The sequence below is a fragment of the Oncorhynchus mykiss genome, chromosome 8 (assembly GCF_013265735.2).
Source record: "Oncorhynchus mykiss isolate Arlee chromosome 8, USDA_OmykA_1.1, whole genome shotgun sequence".
In the NCBI taxonomy this organism is placed as follows: domain Eukaryota; kingdom Metazoa; phylum Chordata; class Actinopteri; order Salmoniformes; family Salmonidae; genus Oncorhynchus; species Oncorhynchus mykiss.
The window spans coordinates 180202-197265 of NC_048572.1; the positions used below are offsets into that span (position 1 = coordinate 180202).

At 40.4% G+C, this 17064-nt stretch overlaps 1 protein-coding gene across 2 annotated transcripts in view; it reads right to left on the reverse strand.

The window, feature by feature from the left end:
• LOC110515871 (pleckstrin homology domain interacting protein) overlaps nucleotides 1–15804 on the reverse strand; it is a 128748-nt gene extending 112944 nt beyond the window's left edge. The window contains exons 1-6 of one of the 2 annotated variants that reach the window (XM_036984528.1): nucleotides 15444–15804; nucleotides 15275–15333; nucleotides 15160–15189; nucleotides 14947–15006; nucleotides 6614–6764; nucleotides 2170–2268 (exon numbers count right to left, since the gene is read on the reverse strand). In XM_036984528.1, coding sequence (XP_036840423.1) covers nucleotides 2170–2268; nucleotides 6614–6764; nucleotides 14947–15006; nucleotides 15160–15189; nucleotides 15275–15333; nucleotides 15444–15483 — 439 coding nt within the window. In that variant the 5' untranslated portion in view covers nucleotides 15484–15804. The remainder of the gene's footprint in view (nucleotides 1–2169; nucleotides 2269–6613; nucleotides 6765–14946; nucleotides 15007–15159; nucleotides 15190–15274; nucleotides 15334–15443) is intronic. The other variant, XM_036984530.1, reaches the window with a different exon arrangement.
• Between the last annotated feature and the right edge of the window lie 1260 nt (nucleotides 15805–17064).

A 17064-nucleotide genomic window follows, 5' to 3' on the forward strand; every position in this document is an offset into this window, starting at 1 on the left:
GATAAACAGGAGAACTGAATTAACAGAAACTCTGCAGCCTTGACCTTTAGCTGGGTCTCAATGGAGACCAGAGACTCTGACCTTTAGATGGGTCTTCATGGAGACCAGAGACTCTGACCTTTAGCTGGGTCTCAATGGAGACCAGAGACTCTGTAGCCTTGACCTTTAGCTGGGTCTCAATGGAGACCAGAGACTGCAGCCTTGACCTTTAGCTGGGTCTCAATCGAGAAGAGACTCTGCAGCCTTGACCTTTAGCTGGGTCTCAATGGAGACAAGAGACTCTGACCTTTAGCTGGGTCTCAATGGAGACCAGAGACTCTGTAGCCTTGACCTTTAGCTGGGTCTCAATGGAGACCAGAGACTCTGCAGGCTTTACCTTTAGCTGGGTCTCAATGGAGAACAGAAACTCTGCAGCCCTGACAGTGACTGGAAGTGTGTTCAATATACAGTGGGGCAAAAAAGTATTTAGTCAGCCACCAATTGTGCAAGTTCTCCCACTTAAAAAGATGAGAGAGGCCTGTAATTTTCATCATAGGTACACTTAAACTATGACAGACAAATTGAGAAACAAAAAAATCCAGAAAATCACATTGTAGGATTTTTAATGAATTTATTAGCAAATTATGGTGGAAAATAAGTATTTGGTCAATAACAAAAGTTTATCTCAATACTTTGTTATATACACTTTGTTGGCAATGACAGAGGTCAAACGTTTTCTGTAAGACTTCACAAGGTTTTCACACACTGTTGCTGTTATTTTGGCCGATTCCTCCATGCAGATCTCCTCTAGAGCAGTGATGTTTTGGGGCTGTTGCTGGGTAACACGGACTTTCAACTCCCCCCAAAGATTTTCTATGGGGTTGAGATCTAGAGACTGGCTAGGCCACTCCAGGACCTTGAAATGCTTCTTACGAAGCCACTCCTTCGTTGCCCGGGCGGTATGTTTGGGACCATTGTCATGCTGAAAGACCCAGCCACGGTTCATCTTCAATGCCCTTGCTGATAGAAGGAGGTTTTCACTCAAAATCTCACGATACATGGCTCCATTCATTCTTTCCTTTACACGGATCAGTCGTCCTGGTCCCTTTGCAGAACAACAGCCCCAAAGCATGATGTTTCCACCCCCATGCTTCACAGTAGGTATGGTGTTCTTTGGATGCAACTCAGCATTCTTTGTCCTCCAAACACGACGAGTTGAGTTTTTACCAAAAAGTTATATTTTGGTTTCATCTGACCATATGACATTCTCCCAATCTTCTTCTGGATCATCCAAATGCTCTCTTGCAAACTTCAGACGGGCCTGGACATGTACTGGTTTAAGCAGGGGGACACGTCTGGCACTGCAGGATTTGAGTCCCTGGCGGCGTAGTGTGTTACTGATGGTAGGCTTTGTTACTTTGGTCCCAGCTCTCTGCAGGTCATTCACTAGGTCCCCCTGTGTGGTTCTGGGATTTTTGCTCACCATTCTTGTGATCATTTTGACCCCACGGGGTGAGATCTTGCGTGGAGCCCCAGATCGAGGGAGATTATCAGTGGTCTTGTATGTCTTCCATTTCCTAATAATTGCTCCCAGAGTTGTTTCTTCAAACCAAGCTGCTTACCTATTGCAGATTCAGTCTTCCCAGCCTGGTGCAGGTCTACAATTTTGTTTCTGGTGTCCTTTGACAGGTCTTTGGTCTTGGCCATAGTGGATTTTGGAGTGTGACTGTTTGAGGTTGTGGACAGGTGTCTTTTAAACTGATAACAAGTTCAAACAGGTGCCATTAATACAGGTAACAAGTGGAGGACAGAGGAGCCTCTTAAAGAAGAAGTTACAGGTCTGTGAGAGCCAGAAATCTTGCTTGTTTGTAGGTGACCAAATACTTATTTTCCACCATAATTTGCAAATAAATTAATAAAAAATCCTACAATGTGATTTTCTGGATTTTTTTTCCTCATTTTGTCTGTCATAGTTGAAGTGTACCTATGATGAAAATTACAGACCTCTCTCATCTTTTTAAGTGGGAGAACTTTCATAATTGGTGGCTAACTAAATACTTTTTTGCCCCACTGTACATGGCATTATATGTAGGCTATGTTCTATTCTGTTATTCTCCCCAAAAGACAGACTGAAGTAACATATACCATCAACTACATTACACAACATTTAACCAGTCATAGGCTACTTACCGATGCTGGGCGGGCTCCCATAGATGACTGGCGGCTCAGGGGGCCTACCACAGTGCAGTGCTGCCAGGGCCAAACCCTTCCACACCACATGCTTACAGCCTGCAGGAACAAAACACACACACGTTAAACACACACACTCGACACATTAAACATACACACAATGAAAACAAATGTTTTTTTTTTTGGGGGGGGGCAGCTAAAAATAGATCAAAGGTTAAAGCAGAACAACGGCTGCATGGTCCCATGGGGTTTATACTTGCGTACTATTGTTTGTACAGATGAACGTGGTACCTTCAGGCATTTGGATATTGCTCCCAAGGATGAACCAGACTTGTGGAGGTCTGCAATTTTTTAAGTATGTATATCCACAGTTAAACAAGTCCAATATCGACATAACCTGAAAGGTTGCTCAGCAAGGAAGAAGTCACTGCTCCAAGACCGCCATAAAAAGACAGACTACGGTAGAGGGCGGCCGATTCATCGGAATGGCCGATTAATTAAGGCCGATTTCAAGTTTTCATAACAATCTGAAATCGGTATTTTTGTGCGCCGATTTTTTACACCTTTATTTCACTAGGCAAGTCCGTTAAGAACACATTTTTATTTTCAATGATGGCCTAGGAACAGTGGGTTAACTGCCTTGTTCAGGTTTAAATAATGCAAAAACAAAGTGTTGGAGAAGAAATTAAAAGTGCAATATGTGCCATATAAGAAAGCTAACGTTTAATTACCCATGCAGAGCAAGGGGAACAACCACTCCAAGTCTCAGAGCGAGTGACGTTTGAAACGCTATTAGCGCGCGCTAACTAGCTAGCCATTTCACTTCGGTTACACCAGCCTCATCTTGGGAGTTGATAGGCTTGAAGTCATAAACAGTGCAATGCTTGACGCACAACGAAGAGCTGCTGGCAAAACGCACGAAAGTGATGTTTGAATGAATGCTTACGAGCCTGCTGCAGCCTACCATCGCTCAGTCTGACTGCTTTATCAAATCATAGACTTAGTTATAACATAATAACACACAGAAATATGAGCCTTTGGTCATTAATACGGTCGAATCCGGAAACTATCATCTCGAAAACAAGACGTTTATTCTTTCAGTGAAATACGGAACCGTTCGGTATTTTTTCTAACGGGTGGCATCCATAAGTCTAAATTTTCCTGATATATTGTACAACCTTCAATGTTATGTCATAATTAAGTAAAATTCTGGCAAATTAGGCAGTCCAAACTGTTGCATATACACGGACTCTGCGTGCAATAAACGCAAGAGAAGTGACACAATTTCACCTGGTTAATATTGCCTGCTAACCTGGATTTCTTTTAGTTAAATATGCAGGTTTAAAAATAAATACTTCTGTGTATTGATTTAAAGAAAGGCATTGGTGTTTATGGTTAGGTACACATTGGAGCAATGATACGCACCGCATCGATTATATGCAACGCAGGACACGCTAGATAAACTAGTAATATCATCAACCATGTGTAGTTAACTAGTGATTATGATTGATTGTTTTTTATAAGATACGTTTAATGCTAGCTAGCAACTTACCTTGGCTTACTGCATTCGTGTAACAGGCAGTCTCCTCGTGAAGTGCAATGAGAGGCAGGTGGTTAGAGCGTTGGACTAGTTAACTGTAATGTTGCAAGACAGAATCCCCCAAGCTGACAAGGTGAAAATCTGTCATTCTGCCCCTGAACAAGTCAGTTAACCCACGGTTCCCAGGCCGTCATTGAAAATAAGAATGTGTTCTTAACTGACTTGCCTAGTTAAATAAAGATTACATAAAGGTGTAAAAAAAAAAAAAAAAAAATTGGCCAAATCGGTGTCCAAAAATACCGATTTCCGATTGTCATGAAAACTTGAAATCGGCCCTAATTAATCGGCCATTCAGATTAATCGGTCGACCTCTAGTACCTAGCAGACTATATATGTACACAGTAGGCTATATATGTACCCAGCAGGCTATATATGTACCTAGCAGGCTATTTATGTACTCAGTAGGCTATATATGTACCAGTAGGCTATATATGTACCTAGCAGGCTATATATGTACCCAGTAGGCTATATATGTACCTAGCAGGCTATATATGTACCCAGTAGGCTATATATGTACCTAGCAGGCTATATATGTACCCAGTAGGCTATATATGTACCCAGCAGGCTATATATGTACCTAGCAGGCTATATATGTACTCAGTAGGCTATATATGTAGCCAGTAGGCTATATATGTACCTAGCAGGTTATATATGTACTCAGTAGGCTATATATGTAGCCAGTAGGCTATATATGTACCTAGCAGGCTATATATGTACTCAGTAGGCTATATATGTAGCCAGTAGGCTATATATGTACCTAGCAGGTTATATATGTACTCAGTAGGCTATATATGTACCTAGCAGGTTATATATGTACTCAGTAGGCTATATATGTACCCAGTAGGCTATATATGTACCTAGCAGGTTATATATGTACTCAGTAGGCTATATATGTACCCAGTAGGCTATATATGTACCCAGTAGGCTATATATGTACCCAGTAGGCTATATATGTACCTAGCAGGTTATATATGTACTCAGTAGGCTATATATGTACCCAGTAGGCTATATATGTACCCAGTAGGCTATATATGTACTCAGTAGGCTATATATGTACTCAGTAGGCTATATATGTACCCAGTAGGCTATATATGTACCCAGTAGGCTATATATGTACTCAGTAGGCTATATATGTACTCAGTAGGCTATATATGTACTCAGTAGGCTATATATGTACCTAGCAGGTTATATATGTACCCAGTAGGCTATATATGTACCTAGCAGGTTATATATGTACCCAGCAGGCTATATATGTACCCAGTAGGCTATATATGTACCTAGCAGGTTATATATGTACCCAGTAGGCTATATATGTACTCAGTAGGCTATATATGTACCCAGCAGACTATTGCCTTCTCTTTTGCCTTGCGCAAAATTTGCTGATGCACAAATGCGAGACCACGTGTGGCTGTTTTATGAAAATCTGGGAATATTTACAGAAGGAAACATTTCAGTGGTTCACCAATCAGGGCCTTGATGGACCATGTGCCCTAGGTAGAACATTTTATATATTTTGGGGGAGGGCTGAGTTTATTTGAGATCAACAGGTGATGTCCCCTGGACAAACCGAGCAGATCTGCTGCCCATGACACAACGTCCCAAAAAACATCCTAAAAATGTCCTGGGGGACGTCCCCGGGACTAGCCGGGAAATAGAAAAATCCTCCAGGGGACCATGACACAACGTCCTGACGACTTCAGTCGACCATTTTGTGACGTCCAAGGCTGTCCTAACAACTCATTATCGTTAGCAGGGTGTGTCATGTGATTACAATACTGACTCTTATTGGTGTGTAGCTGGCTAACATGTCATGTGATTACAGTACTGACTCTTATTGGTGTGTAGCTGGCTAACATGTCATGTGATTACAGTACTGACTCTTATTGGTGAGTAGCAGAATAACATGTCATGTGATTACAGTACTGACTCTTATTGGTGTGTAGCAGGCTAACATGTCATGTGATTACAGTACTGACTCTTATTGGTGTGTAGCTGGCTAACATGTCATGTGATTACAGTACTGACTCTTATTGGTGTGTAGCAGGCTAACATGTCATGTGATTACAGTACTGACTCTTATTGGTGTGTAGCAGGCTAACATGTCATGTGATTACAGTACTGACTCTTATTGGTGAGTAGCTGGCTAACATGTCATGTGATTACAGTACTGACTCTTATTGGTGTGTAGCAGGCTAACATGTCATGTGATTACAGTACTGACTCTTATTGGTGTGTAGCTGGCTAACATGTCATGTGATTACAGTACTGACTCTTATTGGTGTGTAGCAGGCTAACATGTCATGTGATTACAGTACTGACTCTTATTGGTGTGTAGCAGGCTAACATGTCATGTGATTACAGTACTGACTCTTATTGGTGTGTAGCAGGCTAACATGTCATGTGATTACAATACTGACTCTTATTGGTGTGTAGCTGGCTAACATGTCATGTGATTACAGTACTGACTCTTATTGGTGTGTAGCTGGCTAACATGTCATGTGATTACAGTACTGACTCTTATTGGTGAGTAGCAGGCTAACATGTCATGTGATTACAGTACTGACTCTTATTGGTGTGTAGCAGGCTAACATGTCATGTGATTACAGTACTGACTCTTATTGGTGTGTAGCTGGCTAACATGTCATGTGATTACAGTACTGACTCTTATTGGTGTGTAGCAGGCTAACATGTCATGTGATTACAATACTGACTCTTATTGGTGAGTAGCAGGCCAACATGTCATGTGACTCTTATTGGTGTAGCAGGCTAACATGTCATGTGATTACAGTACTGACTCTTATTGGTGTGTAGCAGGCTAACATGTCATGTGATTACAGTACTGACTCTTATTGGTGCGTAGCAGGCTCTGTCGCCCCGCCCCCAGCAGACTGTGGATCCCGGGGACGCTGGCAGGAACCACCTCCTCCAGAAGAGGACACACCCTCTGGCACACCTGCAGCAGGTGGTCCGGACTGATGTGGCCATACAGCTTCACCTGCACACACACACACACACACACACACACACACACACACACACACACACACAAATAATTCAGGTTACGGTTAAAAGCTGACCAGCCATTACAACAGTAAGGTCAGTATGACTACAGTATTCCCCATTCTCCATACAATTACATTCAGTACAAATACATTCAGTACAATTACATATGTAGATGTTGTACATAGCCAAGATATCTTCCTAAAATGCCTGGCCTACTTTTCAGACAGCACACACACACACCGAGCCGCTCTGCTGTAGACACACACACAGACACGCACACCGGGCAGATCTGCTGCCCAATTAGACACACACACAGACACACACACAGAGGAGATCTGCTGCCCAAATAGACACACACACACCGAGCCGCTCTGCTGCACACTTAGACACACACACACACCGAGCCGCTCTGCTGCCCACTTAGACACACACACCGAGCCGCTCTGCTGCCCAATTAGACACACACACACACGAGCCACACTGCTGCCCAATTAGACACACACACACACCGAGCCGCTCTGCTGCCCACTTAGACACACACACACACACACACCGAGCCGCTCTGCTGCCCAATCAGACACACACACACACACACCAAGCAGCTCTGCTGCCCAATTGGATACACTCCCTCTCCGTCCGTCAGTCCGCCCCTCTCCTCTGTTATCTGTACATTCTGCACCGGCACTCCACTGTGCGCACACACACACACACACACACACACACACACACACACACACACACCAATGAATGAACCTTTAATTGCCTTCAACATTATCTCATTGGTCTGCAGACGTGATCCGTTTAATAAGAACACACTCATTGATAAAACTATAAGCAAATGTATAGAGTATGTGTGTATGGTAGCTAATAAAACCATCATTATCATCATCATCATCACTAATATAATAATGATAATCTTGTTAAGATGGCGCCGAAGATCATGGCTGACGTTTTCCATTCTCCCAACCAATTGTGCTATTTTGTTATTTTGTTTTTGCATTTTGTGTAACTTATTTTTTTTACTTATTGTGTACATAATGTTGCTGCTACCGTCTCTTATGACCGAAAAAACCTTCTGAACATCAGAAAAGAGATTACTCACCACGGACTGGAAGAAAACATTTTCCATTAACAAGTCCGACGGGAAGGATATCCTGCTTTCACTGGAACAGGCCCAGATCCACGCCTTTTGCGCGAAGAAAAGACGCCGGAAAAAGAGGCCGAAGATCGGGCAGTCTTCTGAGAATCCGGAGTTGAGCGAGTAAACTCGCATTGCCTTCCATTCTTCTTGCTAACGTGCAATCATTGGACAATAAAATAGATGACCTACAATTAAGATTATCCTACCAACGGGACATTTAAAAAACGTAACATCTTATGTTTCACCGAGACGTGGCTGAACAACGAAATGGACAATATAGAGCTAGCGAGATTTTCCATGTACCGGCAGAACAGAGACGCTACCTCTGGTAAGACGAGGGGTGGGTGTGTGTGTCTATTTGTCAATAACAGCTGGTGCTCAATGTCTAATATTAAAGAAGCCTCAAGGTATTGCTCACCTGAGGTAGAGTACCTTATGATAAGCTGCAGACCACACTATCTACCAAGAGAGTTCTCATCTATATTATTCGTAGCCGTCTATTGACCACCACAAAGTGAAGCTGGCACTAAGACCGCACTCAACCAACTCTATAAGGCCATAAGCAAAGAAGAAAATGCTCAACCAGAAACGGCGCTCCTAGTGGCCGAGGACTTTAAGGCGGGAAAACTTAAATCAGTTTTACCAGCATGTCACATGTGCAACCAGGGAAAAAAAATATTAGACCTCTACACCAGATACAGAGATGCATACAAAGCTCTCCCCCGTTCTCCATTTGGCAAATCTGACCATAATTATATCCTCCTGATTCCTGCTTACAAGCAAAAACTAAAGCAGGAAGTACCAGTGACTCGCTCAATACGGGAGTGGTCAGATGACGCGGGTGCTACATTACAGGACTGTTTTGCTACAAAAGACTGGAATATGTTCCGGGATTCATCCAACGGCATTGAGGAGTATACCACCTCAGTCATTGGCTTCATCAATAGGTACATCGATGACGTCGTCCCCACAGTGACTGTACGTACATATCCCAACCAGAAGCCATGAATTACAGGCAACATCCACATCGAGCTAAAGGCTAGAGCTGATGCTTTCAAGGAGCGGGACACTAATCCGGACGCTTATAAGAAAACCAGCTATGCTCTCAGACAAACCATCAAACAAGCAAAGCATCAATACAGGATTAAGATTGAATCCTACTACACTGGCACTGACACTTGTCGGATGTGGCAGTGCTTGAAAACTATTATGGACTACAAAGGGAAACCCAGACGTGAGCTGCCCAGTGACGCGAGCCTACCAGACGAGTTAAATTACATTTATGCTCGCTTCGAGGCAAGCAACACTGAAGCATGCATGAGAACATCAGCTGTTATGAATGACTGTGTGATAACGCTCTCAGTAGCCAATGTGAACAAAACCTTTAAACAGGTCAACATTTACAAAGTCACTGGGCCAGATGGATTACCAGGACATGTACTCAAAGCATGTGCGAACCAACTGTCAAGTGTCTTCACTGATATTTTCAACCTCTCCCTGTCCGAGTCTGTAATACCTACATGTTTCAAGCAGACCACCATAGTCCTTATGCCCAAGAAAGCAAAGGTAACCTGCCTAAATGATTACCGCCCATGGCACTCACGTCGGTAGCCATGGAACTGGATCCTGGACTTCCTGACGGGCGCCACCAGGTGGTAAGAGTAGGCAACAACACTTCTGCCACACTGATCCTTAAAACTGCCGCCCCTCAGTTTTGTGTACGTAGTCCCCTCCTGTATTCCCTGCTCACCCACGACTGTGTGGCCAAACACGACTCCAACACCATCACTAAGTTTGCTGAAGACACAACAGTGGTAGGGCCTGATCACCAACAACGATGAGACGGCCAATAGGGAGGAGGTCAAAGAACTGGCAGTGTGGTGCCAGGACAACAACCTCTCCCTCAATGTGAGCAAGACTAAGGAGCTGATCGTGGACTAAAGGAAAAGGCGGGCTGAACAGGCCTCCATTAACATCGACAGGGCTATAATGGAGCACCATCGAGAGCCTCCTGAACGGTTACATCACCGCCTGGTAAGGCAACTGCTCGGCATCTGACCGTAAGGCGCTACAGAGAGTAGTGCGAAAGGCTCAGTACATCACTGGGACCAAGCTTCCTGCCATCCAGGACCTATATAATGGGCGGTGTCAGAGGAAAGCCCATCAAATTGTCAGAGACTCCAGTCACCCAAGATATAGACTGTTTTGTCTGCTACCGCACAGCAAGCAGTACTGCAGCGCCAAGTCTAGAACCAAAAGGCTCCTCGTTATCACTAACATCAGTAATAGCACTATCATCATTAATATGATCACTAATATCAGCTTCTAACCCCAAGCCATAAGACTGCTGAACAATTCATAAAATCACCACCTGACAATTTACATTGACCCCCCTTTGTACACTGCTGCTAATCACAGTTGTTTGTTACCTATGCATAGTCACTTCACCCCTACCTACATGTTACCTCAACTAGCCTGTACCCCTGCACACTGACTCGGTACCGGTGTCCCCTGTATGTAGACTCGTTATTGTTATTGTGTTACTTTTTATTATTACTTTTTATTTTAGTCTACTTGGTAAATATTTTCTTAACTCTTCTTGAACTGCACTGTTGGTTAAGGGCTTGTAAGTAGGCATGTAAGTAAGCATGTTATGTAACAAATAAAATTTGATTTGATTTAATATCACTATCATCATTATCAATAATAGCACTAACATCATCACTAATATCACTACCATTATTATTATCACTAATAGCACTATTATCATTATTATCACTAATAGCACTATTATCATTATTAGCACTAATAGCACTATTATCATTATTATCACTAACATCACTATCATCGTCATTATCACTAACATCATTATCATCATTAGTATCACTAACATCATTAGCATCATCGTTATCACTAACATCATCATCATTATCACTAGTGTCATTATCATTGTCATTATCACTAACATCATTATCATCGTTGTTAACACTAACATCATTATCAACATCGCTATCACTAACATCACTATCATCATCATTATCACTAACATCACTATCATCATCAATCACTAACATCACTATCATCATCATTATCACTAACATCACTATCATCATCATTCATCATTATCACTAACATCACTATCACCATCATCACTAACATCATCATTATTATCACTGCCATCATCATCGCTATCACTAACATCACTAACATCATCAATATTATCACTACCATCATCATCATTATCACTGACATCACTAACATCATCATTACTATTATCACGAATTATATTATCATCATCATTATCACTAACATCGTCATTATCACTAACATCACTATCATTGTCATTATCACTAACATCACTATCATCATCATTATCACTAACATCGCTATCGTCATCATTATCACTAACACCATCATTATCATTAACATCATCATTATCGCTAACATCATCACTATCACTAATATCAATATATTTATCATTATCATCGTCATTATCATTATCGCTACCATCGCCATTATTATCACTAGCATCATCATCATTATCACTAACATCACTAACATCATCATTACTAGTATCACTAATTACACTATCGCCGTCATTATCACTAACATCATCACTATCGCTAATATCACTATCATCGTCATTATCACTAACATCACTATCATTGTCATTATCGCTAACATCACTAACATCATCATTATCACTAACATAATCATTATAACTAATATCAATATATTCATCATTAACATCACCATTATCATTATCACTAACATCAACATGATCACTAACATCATTGTTATCATTATCGCTAACATCATCATTATCACTAACATCATCATTATCACTAATCTCACTATCATCATTACTATTATCACTATATCATCATTATTACTAACATCATTATTGTCACTAATATCACTAACATCAACATTATCACTAACATTATTGTTATCATTATCGCTAACATCATCATTATCACTAACATCGTCATTATCACTAATAATACTATCATCATTATTATCACTAATATCACTATCATCATTATCACTATCATCATCATTATCGCTAACATCACTATCATCATCATTACACTATCATCATCATTATCACTAACGTCATCACTATCGCTAATATCACTATCATCGTCATTATCACTAACATCACTATCATTGTCATTATCGCTAACATAACTATCATCATCATTATCACCAACATCATCATTATCACTCATATCAATATATTCATCATTATCATTAACATCACCATTGTCATTATCGTTGACATCATCATTATCACTAACAGCATCATTATCACTAATCTCACTATCATCATTACTATTATCACTATATCGTCATTATTACTAACATCATTAGTGTCACTAATATCACTAACATCAGTAATAGCACTATCATTAATATGATCACTAATATCACTATCATCATCATTATCACTAACAGCATCATTATCACTAATATCACTATCATCATTATTATCACTAATATCACTATCATCATCATTATCACTAACAGAACTATCATCATTATCACTAACATCACTAACATCATATTATCACTAACATCACTATCATCATCATTATCACTAATATCACTACCATCATCATTATCACTAATATCACTATCATTATCATCACTAACATCATCATTATCACTATTATCACTATCATCATCATTATTATTATTACTCTCAGCATCATTATCACTAATATCACCATCATTATCACTATCATCATCACTAATAGCACTACCATCATTATTATCACTAACAGCACTAACATCATCATTATCATCACTAATATCACATTTATCATCATTATTATCACTAATAGCACTATCGTCATTATTATTGTTATTATCACTTATATCACTATCAACATCATTATCACTAACATCACTACCATCATCACTAATATAACCATAATTACTCATTTCACTATCAGCATCATTATCACCAATATCACTATTATCATCATGATCACTAATATCACTACCATCGGCATTATCACAAATATCACTATCATCATCATTATCACAAATATCACTATCATCATCATTATCACTAATATCACTATCATCATCATTATCACTAATTTCACTATCAGCATCACTAATATCACTATCATCATCATTATCACTATCATCATCACTAATATCACTATCATCATCATTATTGTTATTATCACGTATATCACTATTATCACTAACATCATCACTAATATAAGCATAATCATTATTATTATCACAAATACCACTATCATCAGTATCACTAATACCACTATCATCAGTATCACTAATATCACTATCATCAGTATCACAAATACCACTATCATCAGTATCACTAATACCACTATCATCAGTATCACTAATATCACTATCATCAGTATCACTAATATCACTATCATCAGTATCACTAATACCACTATCATCAGTATCACTAATATCACTATCATCAGTATCACTAATACCACTATCATCATCATCACTAATATCACTATCATCATCATCACTAATATCACCAAAATACATCTATTAGAGGGAGAAAATGCTGACTATCATAATAATATCACCATAATAATTACCATAATTGTCTTTATTAATATATAAATAATTGTTATTGTAATAAATATATGATCTGTTCTATGTGTTATAGATCTGTCATTCTCATTAAAAGACAGTCTATGAAGAGGTTGATCTGTTCTATATGCTCTATTTCTATGATTCCTGTTATTAAGTTACATTTTTTGTCTATTATTTTAGGTATTGTACACTAGCTTCAAACAGTTGAAAATACAATCTTTTTGGTTATGTAAAATATATTTCACAGCAGGTTAGATTGTACAATGATTCTCTACACTACACTTGCTTGTTTTGTCACATAAACTGAAATTAGGCAAACTATTAGAATTTTAGCAACCAGGAAATGGCGGAGCGATTTCTGCATAGTTCACCTTTAAGAACATGTCGCATCTTAAGATGAAGCAGTGAAGGACTGAGACAGTAGGCCCGGCCAGCCGCATCACAACCCCCGCTCACTGGCGGAGGGAGAAATGGCAGAGCAAGGAGAGGAGAGGAGGAGGGGGGAGTAGACAGACACACTGTCAATATTGTTGTTCTATAAATGTATAGATTTAGTTTTAGTCGAGTCTGCAAAAGATCATGAGGCTACTGTAGGCTACTGATGATGTAAAAAACGAAACTAAAAATAACCATGTCATGGAAAAATAGATTTAAAAAATATTAAGGTTATGATAATTTGCCAGAAATATAAAAGTTTTAAAATATCTAAACACTTGATCTCAAAACACTAAAATATGTATTATATTGACATTGCATGGTGTTATTCATGCAGTGCTGCAATAGCATTATGTAAAATCACCATGTAATTGACCTAATTAGTCGATTAATTAATAAAGCCATAATAATTAGATTTAAGCTCAATATTACCCCATGTCACCCCTCTCTCCCCCTCTCCTTCAGTCCTGAGATAACACACACTCCTCTCTGTCCCCATCCTGCCACTCTCCCTCTGACAAAACTCTCTTTAAAATGACATTTTTATTTCCCAGTGCTTTCTGATATGACTGTTTATATTCTCCTAAAAGCAGTGTTTTACCTCGTCCCGCTGCTTGTGTGTTTTAGCCACACACACACACACACACACACACCAAGGCTCTCTCTCTACAGCAGGAGCTGGGCGCCTTCATCTCGTGCAAGCTGTGGCGCAGGAGTCCCTCCCCCGCGCGATTCAACGCCACAACACTCATGACGTACCAACATTTCACACACATTTTCACTACTATTTAAATGTTTTGGACATGCCTGTCACCAAACTCTCAACCCAGGGTCCCCGATGGACCAGGACAAGACTCATTGCCTCCTCTGGGCCGGGTTAGGTTCAGTTTTTCTCGGTACAATCCTTTTGACTTTTTTTTTTCCTGATTTAAAAATTGCGGGAAATTCAATTTTTATTTTGCTCTCTCTAAAAAACTTTTTCTCAGTTATAGAGGAGCCTTACCAAATCTTCGTATCTCCCTGGGTGCTCCTTCCCCGTCCAGTCCCGTCGTGTGGGCAGTAGCTGCAGGAAATGCACAGTTCAGTTCCGATCACAAACACTATCAACTCGTCTATTTGTGTTTTTAAACATTAAATGAGAAATCTGCTTAAAATCAACATGAGAAAGTGCAGAGAGAGCAGCTTGATGCGAGGCGAGCATAGATACACGACTCACCTCCTTCTCCTCCACCTCCCGGATCAACGTCTGGAAATAGATTAAAAACTCAAAATCACACACCGAGACAAACCTGTGAATATAATAAATAATCGTAAAATACCATCGGACCCACCTCTGCTGCGTTCTGGCACGGTCCAGACTGTAGAAAGCGGGCGATTAGGAAGTAGAGTTCTGTAGGGGCGAGAGAGAGGACGGAGCGGGTTAGCTACAGAGGAGGGCGCCGGAGCGACTGGAGAGAATTATAACATCTAAATGTCACATATTCAGCTCGCTCTACTCACCAGAATTCAGCTGGGCGACCAGTTTACTGTCTGAATCCATTTTCGATTTGTTTTTAGGGGGCTGAGGGAGTCTGCCCTATAGCTGTCACTGTTTACCCCGCAGGAAAACACTTCCTCCATTCAGGACCGTACCACCGCTAAACAGCCAGGCCCGGCCACCATACAAACCCCTCCGCGCTTCCGTCAAATAGGCCCTCCGACGGGGCTCAACCCTCCACAACACATCGCATCGATAATACCTCAATAACTGTTGTGAGAGTCGCTCGAAGGTTTGTATAAGACATGGGGGGTGATAAAAACACCGTTAAAGTGGTTGTAATAGTGGCGTGCCTCCGCCACCCCTCCTCCCTGTAATAGCGCAAGCCCTCTGCGCAGGAATACCAAGTAGTGCGGGCTGCTGTAGACACGGGACGTGGAAGGGAGGCAGCAGAAACATTGTAGCAGGAGACGAGCGAGGCGCAGAAAATGGTTGTTACATTGTAACGACATGACCACTGATTCGATACACTGATATTATTTGACACTGTTCATTTACGGTGTTTTTTGTTTACAAAGTAACCGTTACGCGCAGCTGTTTATGAAGATTATGATCGTATAAACTGTCGTCAGATCAAGTTAGCGAGACGTTTCTTACAAACAGTGCATTTGGGGAGACTATGATTGTGATTATGGTGCTGCTGTAACATTTTCCACGTCGTTTTTGTTTGTTATTTGGTCGTCAGAGCTGTGGGTTATTGGTCGTGTCGTTATTGTGTAACTAACAACGTGTCTGAAACAACACACCCACTCCCGGAGCCGTTGGGTTTCTCCTCCATTTGTCTCGGCTGCATGTGTCGACTCAGCCCCGCTCCCAGCACTAAAATGGGGGAAGGGGTTGAGGAGGGGGATGTACACTAATGAATGAAACCAAAACCTCGTGAGTTACAACAATCCACGTCGATCATCAACACATACACTTATAGAAACACACGGTTTAAATGAGTTGTTGTTCTATAGGTTAGGTTGTCTTTACGCCCGATGCTTTAAATATGTTCTTGTTCTATAGGTTAGGTTGTCTTTAAGCCCGATTTAAAAGTAGTGAGCTTCGTCAAAATTGCTAAATAGTTGTAAAAACAATTAAAATAAATGCACCATGAAGATACTCCAAACTTTTTGAATTTTTAAAATCCATCAGATTTTTACTGAATATTTGCGCATAAACCATTTTACTGGCATGGACAAATACTGAATTTATTTAATTTATTGTAAAATGTCACATTTTCTATTCGAATTCACTCATTCACTCAAAAATTGCCTGATACCACTAGAAAATATATATATATATATCAGGCATTTTTTTTATAGTATTCAAATAAAATGATATGTGCTTCATTTGCATAAATGCCATGGCTGTATTTGCATATATGAATACATTAACATAGAGAGTGGAATAGACCTACAACCATCCACAAAATATCTCTGTCTTGGCCTACCTGCACTCACCTGCACTGTCTAGACTTCCTCATTAATTACTGTTGTCACATTCGGTTGCATAATTTAACAAATAGCAGTATAACCTGTGTGGGGGGGGGGGCGTCTGGGGGGTATGAAAGAGTCTCAGGACTCAAATGAAAGAAATGAA